This window comes from Hypomesus nipponensis, chromosome 12, assembly GCF_054491055.1.
Source record: "Hypomesus nipponensis isolate SF chromosome 12, ASM5449105v1, whole genome shotgun sequence".
Taxonomy (NCBI): domain Eukaryota; kingdom Metazoa; phylum Chordata; class Actinopteri; order Osmeriformes; family Osmeridae; genus Hypomesus; species Hypomesus nipponensis.
This window is the reverse complement of record NC_140372.1, coordinates 15711475-15727479: the sequence shown is the minus strand read 5'-3', so window position 1 is coordinate 15727479 and position 16005 is coordinate 15711475. Positions and strand designations below refer to the sequence as shown.

The window sequence follows — 16005 nt, the reverse complement described above, 5'->3', positions numbered from 1 at the left end:
TTGACAATAATAAGCCAATTCAGGGCTCAGCAGTGCAACTATTTCACTCGCATATGCCCCTAAAATTTGATGTGTGCGCGAACTGCCAAAATTATTTACGAGCACAGTGTTTGAGTATTAGACAAGCCTCCCCCCTCACTGTTGATCATTCAAAACATAGCCACCGCGAGCGTGTCTCTGTGAAATGCTTAAACATCGTGTTAAACAAAAACAGAGACAGAAGAAAATAGGGATAAGATAAGGAAGGTTTGGGTTTGGTTAGCTGGTCATTTAGCTATATCAGGTGCCTTTTGTTGAAACGTGTTCAACTTTTCATAAAGTCGATGAGCTTGACAATGTCACTTCGTCAACCAACCAATCACAGTCTAGTTACTCATCCAGGTTGTGGACAGATTTAGATAAAGCCAGAGTCAGGATCCATTATGCCTATTTGCTCCTTTTAGCCAGCCTCCTCCTGAGAGCAACACGTTCCCCTTGTTCTATTTTACATCTGTTTTACTTAAGAAATAGAAAAGTATCGATAGTGGTATCGATAAAGAATCGAATCGTTAAGCAGTCTCGAAAATTGTATCGATATCGATACAAATTAACGATACCCATCCCTAGTTATCACCCTGCCTTGTAAATGTGTACATTTCAAAAACCCATAAAGCTGCTAGCATGAGCAATAGTGTTACACCAGACCAAACTATTTTGTGCTGAAGCTGCTGTCGATATTATACGTCCACGTCTGCCAAGAGATCTGAAATTCTATCTGCGACAGTGTTCCTCGTTAGGCTAATGCTGGCAAAGGCCTGCCGCTTTTCAGGGCACACGATTTCTGCAGCCTTCAGTATGCATGTTTTCATGAACTCAGCCTCAGAAAATGGCTTGTATCCTAACGCTATCTCGTTAGCAATAAGGTAGCTAGCTTTCACCGCTGCATCACTGACCTCTCGGCTACGGGTAAAAACTGACTGCTGTTTCTTCAGACCCGCTAACAATTCATTTATCTTCTCTATTCTCAGTTGTCCTCGCAAATTGTTGTATTTTTCACCATGATGAGTCTCATAGTGGCGCCGAATATTATATGCCGTTAGCACTGAAACTAGCTGATTACACACTAAGCACACTGATTTCCCATTAACTTCTGTGAATAAATAAGAATCAGTAAATTTTTCTTGGAAAACTCTGCACTCTGTGTCAACCTTTCTCTTTTTTGACAGACATTTTGGTAATGAGGGTGCAACCATGGGTCATTTTGACAACAACAGCTTAAAAACGATAAGGCATGATTGCCAGTTAGCGCATTCTTGGAGGGTTGCTGTCACGTGCTGGTTACTTCTGGATATCTCGTTTTGTCAGTGCGACCTCTGCTGAACAAATTTGGAATCTGTGTTTTTTTTTTTTTTGTGTTTTTTTTTTTGGGACGTCGTCTCGTGGGCCAGATTGAACCATCTGGCGGGCCAGTTATGGCCCGTGGGCCGTATGTTTGACACCTTTGGTATAAAGGGTTGGAAATTAATGCTTTTTAGTTTTTAGCTTTTTATCAGATTCATCGATTAATCGAAAAAATAATCAGCAGCCCTACTTTTCTCTCGCTCTCTCGCTTGCTCTAATTTTTATAAAGGTAATCCAGTAATCTGCTTTTTTTCTTTTTATTTATTTACTTTTATTATTTATTTTATTGTTTATTTTGGTATATAGTGTTTATTTATTTACTGTGTCTTTAGCCTTTTCCTCGTGTGTTTGTCATACTGTTTTGTATATGTGCTGTTTGTGTCACTTGTGTGGACTGTGCTATTGCCTCTTGGACAGGTCATCAATGTAAATTAAAATAGTTTCTCAATTGATTTTACCTGGTCAAATAAAGGTCATTTATTTGCTCTCCAAAATATACCGCCACTACTTCGCCGTTTCCATCTCGCAGAACGTTAGAGGATTTTTGCTACAATTTCCGTTGGCATTCATCTTGCATATGAATGCACTTCCTTAAGGGATTTCTTAGGAGACTTGGATAAACTCCATACTACAAAACTAATTCAGGATGCGTGTGGCAACCATTATTCCCTTCATCAAAAAATATATATCAAGTAAAAATCTCTTCTCTGTCATGACTGCTGACGGTAAAATAAAAAAAAGCCCTAATATAAATTTCCATGTGCATTTTTTCCCTAACCCTATTTTTTATGTTTAGGATGATGCAGTTAGTATTGAGAGTGGGACAAATGTGGAGCGTCCAGACACACCCACCAATACAGCCAATGCTCCAGGGAGAAAGAGCTGGGGAAAGGGCAAGTGGAAGTCTAAGAAATGCAAATATTCCTTCAAGTGTGTTAATAGTCTTAAGGTGAGTATCAAGATTTCTTGCAGTGTAGCATACTCATGTAGTCATTGTTCTGTACCACATTCAGTTTTATATTATCTGTAAAGATTATAGTCATTCAGTATTAACACCTTGAAAGTTCACCTTTTTTACCCCAAAATCTTAAGACAAGGTACTGCATTGCTTTGTGTAATATTGCTAGTGTCAATAAAGCAACATGAATTATCATATTTAGCTGTACTGCATTAATTATCATCACATAAATATTACAACACAAAAAATCTTTCCCAGGAGGACCATGGCCAGCCACTGTTTGGAGTCCAATTCAACTGGCACAGTAAAGAGGGGGACCCTCTGGTTTTTGCAACAGTGGGAAGCAATAGAGTAAGTTACTCACTACATATAGTTCTTTGAATGACTTTGGACAGTTTGCTTTTACTGTTTCCAGGTGAGGATAAATACAAGGCTGTGGAATTTGACAAAATATGCAACATCTGTTCTGTTTAATTTAACCCTGTCTTGCAACCGATGTTGGTTACAGATGTAAAGGCCGATTTATACTTCTGCGTCTCCGTTAACGGACAGACGCACGCATGGAGTTTATACTACTTCGACGGCTCTGGTTGCTTAAAGCAATTCACCACTAGAACAGTAGATGGTGCTGCACTGCAATGCTCGCTAGGTTATCGAAAAGTCGGAGCAAATTTACAAATTAGCCGCTTCATCAATAAAATAAGTACATTCTTAGCAACTACACTGCCCATTTCTTGTCACATTTGAATTCAGATGCTGATTTACATGTACTGTTCAGCTGAAATATGAATTGTAAAAACTTACAACAATGGCGGTCAAAGGATTCCGTTCTCTTGTTGGTCACTGCAGACGGATAGTCAGGAAATTCAGGAGGTACACGCAGAGCTCTGTGAGAGGCTCGGAGTGGACACGGATAGGGCGTTTCTTGATGGAGAGGGCGTTCCCCGTGTGCGTAAAAACGCAGAAGTATAAATCAGCCTTAACTCATTAGTGATGCGTGGGTTAAGCCACAAGGTTGATCTGTGGGTCGCGCAGATTTGGAAGGCTTTCTAGATCAGTGGTTCCAAAAGTGGGGTACCCCCCCCCCCCCCCCCGTGGGGTTGTGAGATGATCTTGGGGGGGGTGGGGTTGCAAGATGATTTCCAGAAATCAAGGAAGATTTTAAAACGATAAGAAATAACATAATTTTAGTAAAAAATAGTTGTTAACCCTGTACTGCCTGAGACAAAATTCTGAACATTCCATATGCTGTTGAAATATGATATTCATATTAATATTAATATTTTATGATTTTTCATATTAAATCATACACCTTAACCTCTCATACTATATTGAAGAGGAGAACTAGGGGATTTTTATGATGTGAATAAATATATGATTACTTAAGGCAAATCATATTTTATCAAGGTGGTTTCAGGCAGCAATTTTTTTCCAAAAACTTCTCCATCCACCTTACCTCATCAGACAACTTAATTTTTAACCACTTTAATTACAAGATGGAGAAAAACTTTGAGTAGGTGGAATATCCACAAATCTGTGGGCAATGTAGAACAGAAAACAGATTAGAAATATCATATTTTGATTAAAAGTTATGACCATTCTAGTGACTAGTGGAGACATAGGGGAAATCTGAATTTTCCTCCCCCAAAAGTAGCTAGTGCTATAGCTGGATACTCCTTTCGATAACTAAAAAACGTTTGAGATTCTTCCACAATCGACCGAATTGGCCAAGCAAGGCATGTACATTTATCTTACAGTGTACATAATCTAGCTAGTTAATGTTGTTTTTCCAAGTTTTTTAGAAATCTGCTCAAATCGAAGCTAAACAGTGCTACTACCGTCATAGCTGCCTGTCACAAACGGCCAAGCCGGACACGTCATTCTTTCCTGAAAATACTCGCTTCACTCCCACAAACAAATTCTTCGTAAGGAAAAAGTATAGACTTTTAATTGAGAATATTGACAACACATATTAACAAACCTGTCATTACTCATAATATTGTCTCCGATTTCAATTCGAAGCTGTAAATCTAACGCTATAGGCAATCTCCCATGGTATGCGCTCTGCCTCCGCCTTGGAAAACAATGGCTGCCGTTGCTGACGAAAGATTTATTTTTGACTGACAGTTACCCCTTAACCAATCAGATGTGCTTTGAGCTTAAGTTGTCATGAGTATCTGGCAGTTTTCAGAATTAAAATCGGTGATTGGATGAATTAATGCATGCAAATAAAAAATCCATCAGCCTTTTGATTGTCCATTCTCTGTAAGTATGGCAAACAGTGTAGACATCTGACCAGGAGGACGCATTAGTTGAACTGTCAGGCGACCGAACATTCAAGGCAGCGTTCTCAGTCAACACACTGGCTGAGTATTGGTGGAGAGGGAATACCCATGGCCGCGAGGAACTAGGGGTGCTAAGAGTGCTGCAGCACCCCCTGACAGCACGAGAATTTAAAATAATATGACTGGAAAATCGACCACCGCGGCATAGACCCCAAAGCCATTTGTTTTGAGAATAATGGCTGGCTGATGAAGTTATTGGCTGGCAAGCCAGCTCAGCCAAAACCTAAGTGGCTGCTGCAGCCGCCAAAATGTTAATAGCTACAAATGGCTGAAGCTGTCACTTCATGTCTTCAGATGTGTATGTAATACTGATTTACTAAATTTCAATAAAGTACAAAAAGAGTACAAAAATATTGATAATACACTAGTCCTGACACAACGACAAACGACATTCTAGTCCTGACAAAACGGCATTTTTACTTCCAAAGACTGAAGATCTAATAAAATCAGTATCCAACGTGGAAAATAAAGTATGTGAGAACAACAAATACCTTTTCTAGTTGTTTCCGCCATTTCAGCTCAGCGTGAGAGAAATGCATCGCTTCTTTTACTGTTTGTCTATGATCATCACGATCGGAAAATGCGCAATTTTAATTGGTCATCAATTCACTGAGTCCTGTGTGTCATAGCAACAAGCACAAGACTGGCGAATCCGGTGTGCAAAATTGATTCGTTAATAATTTATTTTTTATTTGTGTATGTCTCTGTGATAAAAATAAATAATAAAAACAAATAATAAAAACAAATAATTTCAGCTGGCTCAGCCTTAAAATATCAACTGGCGGCTGAAGCACAAATGGTGCCGCTTTGGGGGTCTACTGCGGCACAGCCCCGCAGTAGCAGACTGGCCATCGGGAGCACTGGGAGAAGAATAACAATAGAAAACCAGGCTAAGAAACAGGGTGGGGCTGAAAAACGGAGACAAAAATACATCACCTTCATAGACAAGGTTTTACCAATTAAAAAACGGCTATGTTTATTTTTCGCAAAGCTCAAAAACTATTTTGTGCTCAAATTCAGGCCCAAAAATTGCCTTGCACGCTCGCATTAACTATCGAGCTCCCGGACTAGTATCACATCAAACACAAAGTCCAAGGGCCTGTTCCATAAAGGCCTCTCAAATAAATTGAACTTAAAGTCCCAAACCAGACTTGAATTAGCTTAACAAGTCAAGCGGGGCTAAAGCGGTTCCATAAAGGCCAATTTCAGCTCACACAGTCCTACTAATTCAAGTCAGATTTAAGTAGTCAAGCTAATGGCGCGTGCACCCTATTCTTAAGCAGCCCGAGAGGTAAAACATGGTTCATACAATCCACCACGGCAAAAGCAATGCACACGGCCAAGTGACTTCTTCCATAAAGAACACTCCCTTTAAGTTTTCTACTTTGACAGCTCCCTAATCCACCGCTTCATCAAAATGAAACTACACACCATGATTGAATGATGCCACGTAGGCCAAGGTCCTTTTTTAGACCTTTAGTTACTTCGTTGATTAAAAAACAGACACCCTCTAAACAATGTAAATTAACTTTTTTGACATTGTTTTAAATAAATGGCCTACTATTAATCAATACATAACCCAGTAGTCTAACTTTTTAACATGGTTGTGTCAGGAAACTAGAGGATGTAGCCTATGGATTTAGGTTTGTGTTGTTTTAGACTTATGTTAACAACTATTTAGCTATGATAATTATACTCTTAGATTGAGATAGGCCTATCCCTGATGCCTACAGTAACATTTGAAATCACAAACTAGGCTAACGTGGCGTGTATCAAATCATTGTTCATCATCGTTTAATGCATTAGGCTAAATGTTGTAGCATATGTTGGCTATTTAAGTTGATTTTCTATCATCTATGTTGAACATAAATATGAGAATATCCGTGGTAAATCATCGTTTTCCCGTTGGGTCAGTGTTACAGGAAGGTCTGGTTAAGCACCAAGTCACACTAAGCCTGACAGTTAGCCTGCCCCGGACCAGACTAGTTTCGCAGCCTAAGTTGCCATAGTACAGTAACAGAGTTCGAACTACGTTCAGCTAGCTTTATGGAACCAAACTAGAAATGAGTCTGACTAACTGACATAAGTCTGGCTTATCCGGTAAACTTGCTTAATGGAACAGGCCTCGGGGCTTATTTTTACTCCCACGTATACGTAAACCACCTCCGTAGATAAGGGGGTCGCGAGTAGGGATGGGTATTGTTAATTTTTATCGATATCGATACAATTTTCGAGACTGCTTGACGATTCGAGTCTTTATCGATACCACTATCGATGCTTTTCTATTTCTTAAGTAAAACAGATGTAAAATAGAATAAGGGGAACGTGTTGCTCTCAGGAGGAGGCTGGCTAAAAGGAGCAAATGGGCACAATGGATCCTGACTCTGGCTTTATGTAAATCTGTCCACAACCTGGATGAGTAACTAGACTGTGATTGGTTGGTTGACGAAGTGACATTGTCAAGCTCATCAACTTTATGAAAAGTTGAACACGTTTCAACAAAAGGCACCTGATATAGTTAAATGACCAGCTAACCAAACCTTCCTTATCTTATCCCTATTTTCTTCTGTCTCTGTTTTTGTTTAACACGATGTTTAAGCATCTCACAGAGACATGCTCGCGGTGGCTATGTTTTGAATGATCAACAGTGAGGGGGGAGGCTTGTCTATACTCACAAACTGTGCTCGTAAATAAATTTTGCAGTTCGCGCACACATCAAATTTTAGGGGCATATGCGAGTGAAATAGTTGCACTGCTGAGCCCTGAATTGGCTTATTATTGTCAACGACGGAGACTCGCTAGGAAGTTGTGGTGCGCTCACCAGAGGATTGTCCTGCAAAAGCAGCTGGAGTTTGCACCGTTGCGACTCGGAGACAGTTGAAGTACTGCTTTTTATCTTTATCTGATGCACAACGTTGAGGTGCTTTTTCATCGCAGTTGTTTCCCCCCCTTTACAAGAAATTACTTTAGAACATATATTGCACTTTGCTTCGTCTTTATCTTTGGCATTAATAAAATGTAGCCAAGCCTTTGACCGTTTCGTGCGTTCTGCCATCGTAGCTAGCAACCAAATGATAAATGAAGCGAGGTAGCGCGTGAGGCAATAACATTCTTCTTTGTTTAGTTTAAAGGCGGTTGGCAGGCCTTTGAATTGAATTTAGTCATTTTATTAGTCAAACGTTGTATGTTTGTGCACCAGCGATTTAATTTAAATAACATTACTTATTTCTAGAGACATAAGTCAACGTTACATTCAGGGTGGGAAATTAACCTTTTTGCCAACTTTGATGGCAAATTTTACCAGCCACTTTTATTTTTTACCTGCCGCCTTTTTCCAGAAATCACATTTCCATCCATCCATCCATCCATCATCTGCCGCTTGTCCGGGTCGCGGGGGCAGCGACCTAAGCAGGGAGGCCCAGACTTCCCTCTCCCCGGCCACTTCCACCAGCTCTTCCTGGAGGACCCCGAGGCGTTCCCAGGCCAGCCGAGAGACATAGTCCCTCCAGCGTGTCCTGGGTCTTCCCCGGGGCCTCTTCCCAGTGGGACGTGCCCGGAACACCTCACCAGGGAGGCGTCCAGGAGGCATCCTAATCAGATGCCCGAGCCACTTCAGCTGGCTCCTCTCGACGCGGAGGAGCAGCGGTTCTACTCTGAGCCCCTCCCGGATGACCGAGCTTCTCACCCTATCTCTAAGGGAGAGCCCGGACACCCTGCGGAGAAAGCTCATTTCGGCTGCTTGAATTCGCGATCTCGTTCTTTCGGTCACTACCCATAGTTCGTGACCATAGGTGAGGGTAGGAACGTAGATCGACTGGTAAATAGAGAGCTTCGCCTTTCGACTCAGCTCCTTCTTCACCACGACGGACCAATGCAGAGCCTGCATCACTGCGGACGCCGCACCGATCCGCCTGTCGACCTCGCGCTCCATTCTTCCCTCACTCGTGAACAAGACCCCGAGATACTTGAACTCCTCCGCTTGGTTCAGGATCTCCTCCCCGACCCGGAGATGGCACTCCACCCTTTTCCGGTCGATTACCATGGCCTCAGATTTGGAGGTGCTGATTCGCATCCCAGCCGCTTCACATTCGGTTGCGAACCTGAGAGCTGAAGGTCACGGCCCGATGAAGCCAACAGGACCACATCATCTGCAAAAAGCAGCGACCCGATCCTGAGGTCACCAAACCGGACCCCCTCAACACCCTGGCTACACCTAGAAATTCTGTCCATATAGGTAATGAACAGAATCGGTGACATAGGGCAGCCCTGGCAGAGTCCAACCCTCACCGGAAACAAGTTCGACTTACTACCGGCAATGCGGACCAAACTCTGGCACCGGTCGTACAGGGACCGGACAGCCCCGATCAGGGAATCCGGTACCCCATACTCTCGGAGCACCCCCCACATGAGCCCCCGAGGGACACGGTTGAACGCCATTTCCAAATCCACAAAACATGTGTAGACTGGTTGGTGGCACTGTCCCTGATGTCCACGCGATGTTGCAGAGTCGGGTCAGCCAAGACAGCCCTACAACATCCAGAGCCTTAAGGAACTCTGGGCGGACCTCATCCACCCCAGGGGCCCTGCCACCGCAGAGCTTTTTAACCACCTCGGCGACCTCAGCCCCAGAGATAGAAGGGCCCCCCCCGATGTCCCCAGACTCTGCCTCCACGTCGGAAAGCGTGTTGGTGGAATTAAGGAGGTCTTCGAAGTATTCCTTCCACCGATCCAGGACGTCCCCTGTCGAGGTCAGCAGCGCACCATCCGCACCGTATACAGTGTTGACAGAGCACTGTTTCCCCCTCCTGAGCCGCCGGATGGTGGTCCAGAACCTTTTTGAAGCCGTTCGGAAGTCATTCTCCATGGCCTCGCCAAACTCCTCCCATGCCCGGGTTTTTGCCTCCGCAACCGCCAAAGCCGCATACCGCTTGGCCTGCCGGTACACATCAGCTGCCTCAGGAGTCCTACCAGCCAATAAAGTCCGATAGGCCTCCTTCTTCAGCTTGACGGCATCCCTCACCTCCGCTGTCCACCACTGGGTCCGAGGGTTACCGCTGCGACATGCACCGACCGCCTTGCGGCCGCAGCTCCGGTCAGCCGCTTCAACAATGGAGGCCCGGAACATGGCCCATTCGGACTCAATGTCCCCGGCTCCCCCCGAGACATGATCGAAGCTCTCCTGGAGGTGGGAGTTGAAGCTCCTTCTGACAGAGGGTTCCGCCAGCCGTTCCCAGCAGACCCTCACATTACGTTTTGGCCTGCCAGGCCTGACCGGCGTCTTCCCCCACCATCGAAGCCAACTCACCACCAGGTGGTGATCAGTTGACAGCTCCGCCCCTCTCTTCACCCGAGTGTCCAAGACATGCCGCCCCAAGTCCGACGACACGACTACAAAGTCGATCATCGAACTGAGACCTCGGGTGTCCTGGTGCCAGGTGCACATATGAACACCCTTATGCTTGAACATGGTGTTCGTTATGGGCAAGCCGTGTCTAGCACAGAAGTCCAACAACAAGACACCACTCGGGTTCAGATCGGGGGGGCCGTTCCTCCCAATCACGCCCCTCCAGGTCTCACTGTCATTTCCCACATGAGCATTGAAGTCCCCCAGGAGGACGAGGGAATCCCCCGGAGGAGCGCTTTCCAGCACCCCCCCCAGAGACTCCAAAAAGGGTGGGTACTCTGAGCTGCCGCTTGGTGCATAAGCACAAACGACAGTGAGGACCCGTCCCCCCACCCGAAGGCGGAGGGAGGCCGGGCCCCATGGGAGAAGGCCCGGCCACCAGGCGCTCGCCATCGAGCCCCACCCCCGGGCCTGGCTCCAGGGGGGGGCCCTGGTGACCCGCTTCCGGGCAGGGGCAACTGAGAACCTTTTATGTTTTTCTTCATGGTTGTTTTTTTGAGCCACGCTTTGTCTGGTCTTTCACCTGGAACCTGTTTGCCTTGGGTGACCCTACCAGGGGCATAAAGCCCCTGACAACATAGCTTCCAGTATCACTAGGACACGCAAACCCCTCCACTGCGGTAAGGTGGTGACTCAAGGAGAAATCAAATTTAGAAAAGAAAATGCACTAGCATATTTTGAATTGCTCTAATAGGCCTACATTCTTTTTCATTATTAAAATTGGAGATTGGCAAATGGAAATGTACTATATAAGTAAACATACCTTGCCTTAATGGTGAACAAAACAGACTGCCTCTTGTGTGACCGACTATCTAAAACAAAAGACTGTCTCTAATCAAAATAGAAGTAAACTAGATAAAACATTTGATCAGACAGTTAAAGGTCTACATGTTTAATGTAAAAAAAAAAAGAACATCTGTAGTGTGAAATAGTTTCCATCTTTTGACATGTTACATTTCTTTAAATTTACATTTATTTATTTTAAGTGCAAACAGATCGTGTTCAGATATCAATTAATTCATAACTCATCTCTCAGTAAAATAATAAAGTGTCACTTTAGTCTTGTTCAGAGTCATCCTCCTCCTCAGACGTTTCACTGTCATCTTCAAGTTGGGTCTTCCTCTTCTTGGCTCCTCTTTCCATGAAGTCTGGCCTCCTGAAGCTGGCCTTATGCCACAGCTGGATGGCTGAGTCTGGATCAAAGTCTTCAATGTTAGGGCTGGCTAGCTGCACTGTGAGCAGGTCAGATAGTGTGTCCGACTTAGACCTGACCTCCAGTCACTCTTCACTTGTTTCATCAAATTGAAACCCCGCTCACAGTCTGCTGTGGATGATGGAATACAGAGTACTATGTCAACAAGCTGAAGGAAATCAGGGCACTGGCCTCCCAGTCTCTGGTTTATCTCTGGCCAGGTCATCTGCTCCATATTCTCATGCTGCTGGTAAAAACTGCTCTTGAGGAACGTCCACTGGTCTGGAATCAGATCCAAATCGGCCCCAGAGGCCCCACTTTGTGGACAATCCACATCTGCATCTCCAAAATCTGCAGACACACACAAGGAAAACTTAAGGTAGCACAAACAGTAAAAGGTTTCAACTTAACGATTTAGAATACGTATGTTGAATGTGCTTAATAATAACCTTCACGTGTGTCTGCTTTCGGCCAGCTTGTGATATCCACCAGTTTGGAAGCATGTAGTACTCCAGAGCTGAAGTCACAAAATTGTGTCGCCATACTGCTGCAAAATGTGTCTATCAGCTTGTCTTTTTTGGAGTTCACACCAGCCAGGGAGAGGTCCTCTCTGGGTACTGCCAAGGTAACACCCTCAAATTTGTCTGGATCTTCTAAGAATGACCTAAGCCTGGGTCCGGGTCTTAGAACACAACAAAGCACAATGTTTTATTCATTATATTAAAAAATATTCTGCCTTACACACATGCACGCACACCTACCTGTTCTTGTGTTTAGTTAAGACAGCCTGTGTGGCTATCAGGCTGCTCTGAACCTCTGCCACTGTTATAGATGGCCGTTGCATGGATGCAGACAGGTTGCTGAGGTGGGTCAGGCTGTCGTGCAAAAAGCAGCTGAACATCACTACACCTGGATCCTTTGCCGTTTGGTAGAAGTTACGTGCCTTGCTTTTCTGCACAGGATTCACCCCCTCCGAATCTGGTGACTGGATCTTCAACACACAATTGCACATTTGAATCAATTTGTTCAACTTTTTAATTATTGATTATAGGCCTAAGTATTATTATGTTGAGTCAGTTAATTTTAGTTTAAATTACTTGACGAAACTGATCATTAGCCTTGCCTTAGCCTATACTACTGTACCTGCTCAAAATGCTGGATTAGGCCCCTATAGCCTCTGAGGAAGTGGTCTAGTGCCCTAAAGAGATGAGCAAGCCACCTGGTTCCTCCTACTCTAGTTGGAATGAGTGGCTTCATTCCTAACACCTTGAAGCTGTTTTTCAGGTTTGCTCTGTTGAGTGGACTCTTGTGATAAAACACATAGAGGGAAGACAAGAGGTCATCCAACTTTTTGCACTGGGGGCTACTCTTCACTGCATCCTTAAATGCCAGCTCCAGCCTATGGGCTATGCAATGGACACCCAGGATGTAGGACTTGTCGCCACGTAGTCTGCTGACCACTCCACTTCTGGACCCTGTCATCACTGCTGCTCCATCTGTTGCACAAGCAACAATTTTTTTCTGCCAACTCTCATTCTCACACAGCTCTCTCATCATTCTTATGATGGCTGCTGTGATGTTCTCTGCATTTGGCCTTTCAACAGCCTGGATTCCGACAAAGTGCACCTCAACGTTCCCTGCTTGGCTCACTCTGGTGTACAGAAGCTCTTCCTACATAACTGCACTGTCAGTTGATCCATCTGACATAATTGCCAGACGCTTTAAATTCTCAATCTTATTTTTAAGATCCCTCCTTGCCACCTCAGCAATGTAGTGCATGAAAACTCTGGCCTGCTTCTTGTTCTGGTAAGTTTTCCCTATCACCAGTCCTTTCTGCTCATCCACTCTGAAAGGAGTTCACAGGACAATTGTGACTTTAATAACACTGACCTCCATTACAAATATGTAATTTGTTTTATCCATTTAAGAATGTGCGTTATGCTGCATTATTTGCTCGCTGTTGCTAAAACTAGCTATCTATCTAGCCATCACAAAACACAATTTCAAGTTAGTAATTCACTTACTTGCACATCCAAACATAGTCCCAAAAAGGTCTTCCCTTCTTGCCGATCGCATGTACGTTTCTGAACAGAATTCTCATCCGGTCCAATTGCGCTGATTGCATGGAGCAGATAGCCTTTATTGCCACACTCTGCTCCTGGGGTTCTGTCTTCGCCAACTGTATGGCAGTGCATTTGATGTGAGACTTGGATGACACGTGGTCTCTTATTGCCTCTAATTTAAGGTTAGTTGTTCCTCTGACGAACTAATTGTTAGCATTTTCTGGCGACGTGTAGGTTCGACAGTAAGTAAAATGCATAGACTGCTCGCTGGGAAGGTAGGCTAAACATTCCCTAGTTTTCCCATTGTCATCAATACGCCACTTATTCGAAAAATACCTTTTCTTTCTCGTTTTTTCTTTGCACTCCACAGCTACTGCTGATTCCGCGGCGGGCTTTTTTACACTGTCGATATGGCGCCACATACTTTGAAAAGTTTTAACTCGATGCCTGGATCCGTTGTTATTGTTAGCTTCATGGATGTATTAAGACGGTAAGCTTTGATTCTCGCGGCAAATGATTTCCCATGATGCTCTGGGAGAGTCTTGGACCAATCAAAGGTTTGGTTGGTTACGTCATACACCTGTACACCAATGGGCGGCTGCCACGTTTGCATGACGAAAACGAATGCTCCAAGGCAAACCCCAAAGCCCGGGAGAGCTTCTATGTTTCTGTACACAGCGCTTGAAACCATAAACACGTGGTATATTTTGAAAAAATCCACCCGCCACTGTGGCGGGTAGACATGGCAAAGTCATCCGCCAATTTGAAAAAATACCCGCCATTGGCGGGTGGCGGGTGCTTATTTCCCACCCTGGTTACATTATATTACTTGGTCTCGATAGCGGTATCGATAAGCTTGGACCTTATAGATATTCGGGTTTTGAAAAATTTGGAACCGGGTCCTTACAGAACCGGTCCTCGATACCTATCCCTAGTCGCGAGTCACTGGCACCATTTTTTTTGCGGTCCAGGGGTGAAAAGTTTGGGAACCCCTGTTCTAGATGTGTGTGTAACTTTTAGTCCACCGTCTCTTCCCTTGTATTTGTAATCTTGACCCTTTCCTGCCTAAGCCAATATTCTGAACATTTCATATACTGTTGAAATATGATATTCATATGCATATTAGGGCTGGGCTCTATGATGGTATATACCGTGTGACGGTAGAAATGTGTCTACCGGGAGAGATTTGGCTATACCGTTTCAACCGCGGTATGGTCTTATACTATATTTTTGTATTACACGTGTAAATTAAGTGTCTGGTTGTTGTATTGTATATAAGCCATCATATAAATCGCATTCTTGCGATATTTAGAATTGTAGTTGAACTTTTATTTGATTTGCTATTTTTGTTTGACCTTGAAGCACATTTGCGTTGGTCTGACGGAATTTTCAATGTGGAGTGTATTTTGTCTAAGTGGACCACATTCATGCCGATGCTAATTAATTATATATTTGAGGACCCATTCTGCAGGTAACCAATTAGATTTGTTGTTCAAGTTATGTCTTGTGCTGTACAATTATTGTTGTAAAATTACACTGGTGGCGTTGCTAGCATTCTTGATCTAGGATGACTAGTGAAGGCTAACTACTTACTAACTGAGAGTGAGGTCATGCTGGGAAATATCAAACTGAGGCTTTAACGTATCAACCGAGCTTTAACGAGGTTGATACGCCGAAACCCAAGTTATATGGATAGTAAAACTCAGACTGATCGCTTTCGCTCATTTTGAAATTTTCGTCGGAGGGCATTACAGATCCGCATTGAACTGTGAGAAGGTCACCACGTGGATGGCATGACTGCGCATCAGCCAATCGTAACGCTCGTAACTTTTTTCAGTCTTTTGTTTTTAACTCAAGTGTTGTCTCGTGAGGCAGTTGTTTTTGTTTGTAATAAATAATTGAGTGTGATGATGAAGTACGATATGGTTATTTTGTACCATTTCTTAATTGAATTTACAGAACAATTGCTATACCGTGATATATACTGTAGCCATGATATAAAATTACTCGTACCGTGATAGTAGATTTTGGCCATATCGCCCACCCCTAATGCAAATTCACATTATGAATTTCCAGGGGATTTTTATTATGTGAATAAATATATGATTACTTAAGGCAAATCATCCTTGATCAAGGTGATTTCAGGCAGCCCTTTTTTTTTTTTTTTTTTTTTACAAAATCTTCTCCATCCACCGTACTTCATCAGACAACTACATTTTTAACCACTTTAATTAAAGATAGAGGAAAGCTATGGGCAATGTAGAACAGAAGACAGAAATATCATTTTGATTAAAAGTTATGACCATTCTAGTGATTAGTACATAGCTTGTCATTCACAATTTGTTAGCTACTGGTCACCCTGTGTAGTAAACTAGCAGAAGACTAAAGCTTCCCCCCCCCGCCCCCCAAAAAAGGTTCCGTCTCAGAATTATTTTTCACTTTAACCCCCTGCATAAAGCTCAAAAAACTAATTTGCGCTCCAATTCATGCAAAAATCCGGTCCGATCCCCAATCCGGGGATCTCAGCTAGGATTGAGGCCTGCCTCGCAGACATCTCCGCCTGGATGACCGAGCACCACCTCCAGCTGAACCTCGCCAAAACAGAACTTCTCATCATCCCGGCCAAACCCTCCATCTCCCACAACTTCTCAATCACCCTGGGA

At 43.7% G+C, this 16005-nt stretch overlaps 1 protein-coding gene and 1 pseudogene across 3 annotated transcripts in view; one reads left to right on the top strand and one right to left on the bottom strand.

The window, feature by feature from the left end:
• The window catches only part of eed (embryonic ectoderm development), a 68130-nt gene that overhangs the window by 9175 nt on the left and 42950 nt on the right, over window positions 1-16005 (top strand). For both annotated transcript variants that reach the window (XM_084667522.1, XM_084667521.1), the window contains exons 2-3: window positions 2177-2329; window positions 2597-2689. In XM_084667522.1, coding sequence (XP_084523648.1) covers window positions 2177-2329; window positions 2597-2689 — 246 coding nt within the window. The remainder of the gene's footprint in view (window positions 1-2176; window positions 2330-2596; window positions 2690-16005) is intronic.
• On the bottom strand, window positions 11892-13161 carry LOC146261690 (zinc finger protein 862-like; annotated as a pseudogene). Its single transcript, XR_014724813.1, has 3 exons — window positions 12423-13161; window positions 12041-12270; window positions 11892-11961 (listed from the first exon to the last, which is right to left on the bottom strand). The product of XR_014724813.1 is annotated as a zinc finger protein 862-like (transcript).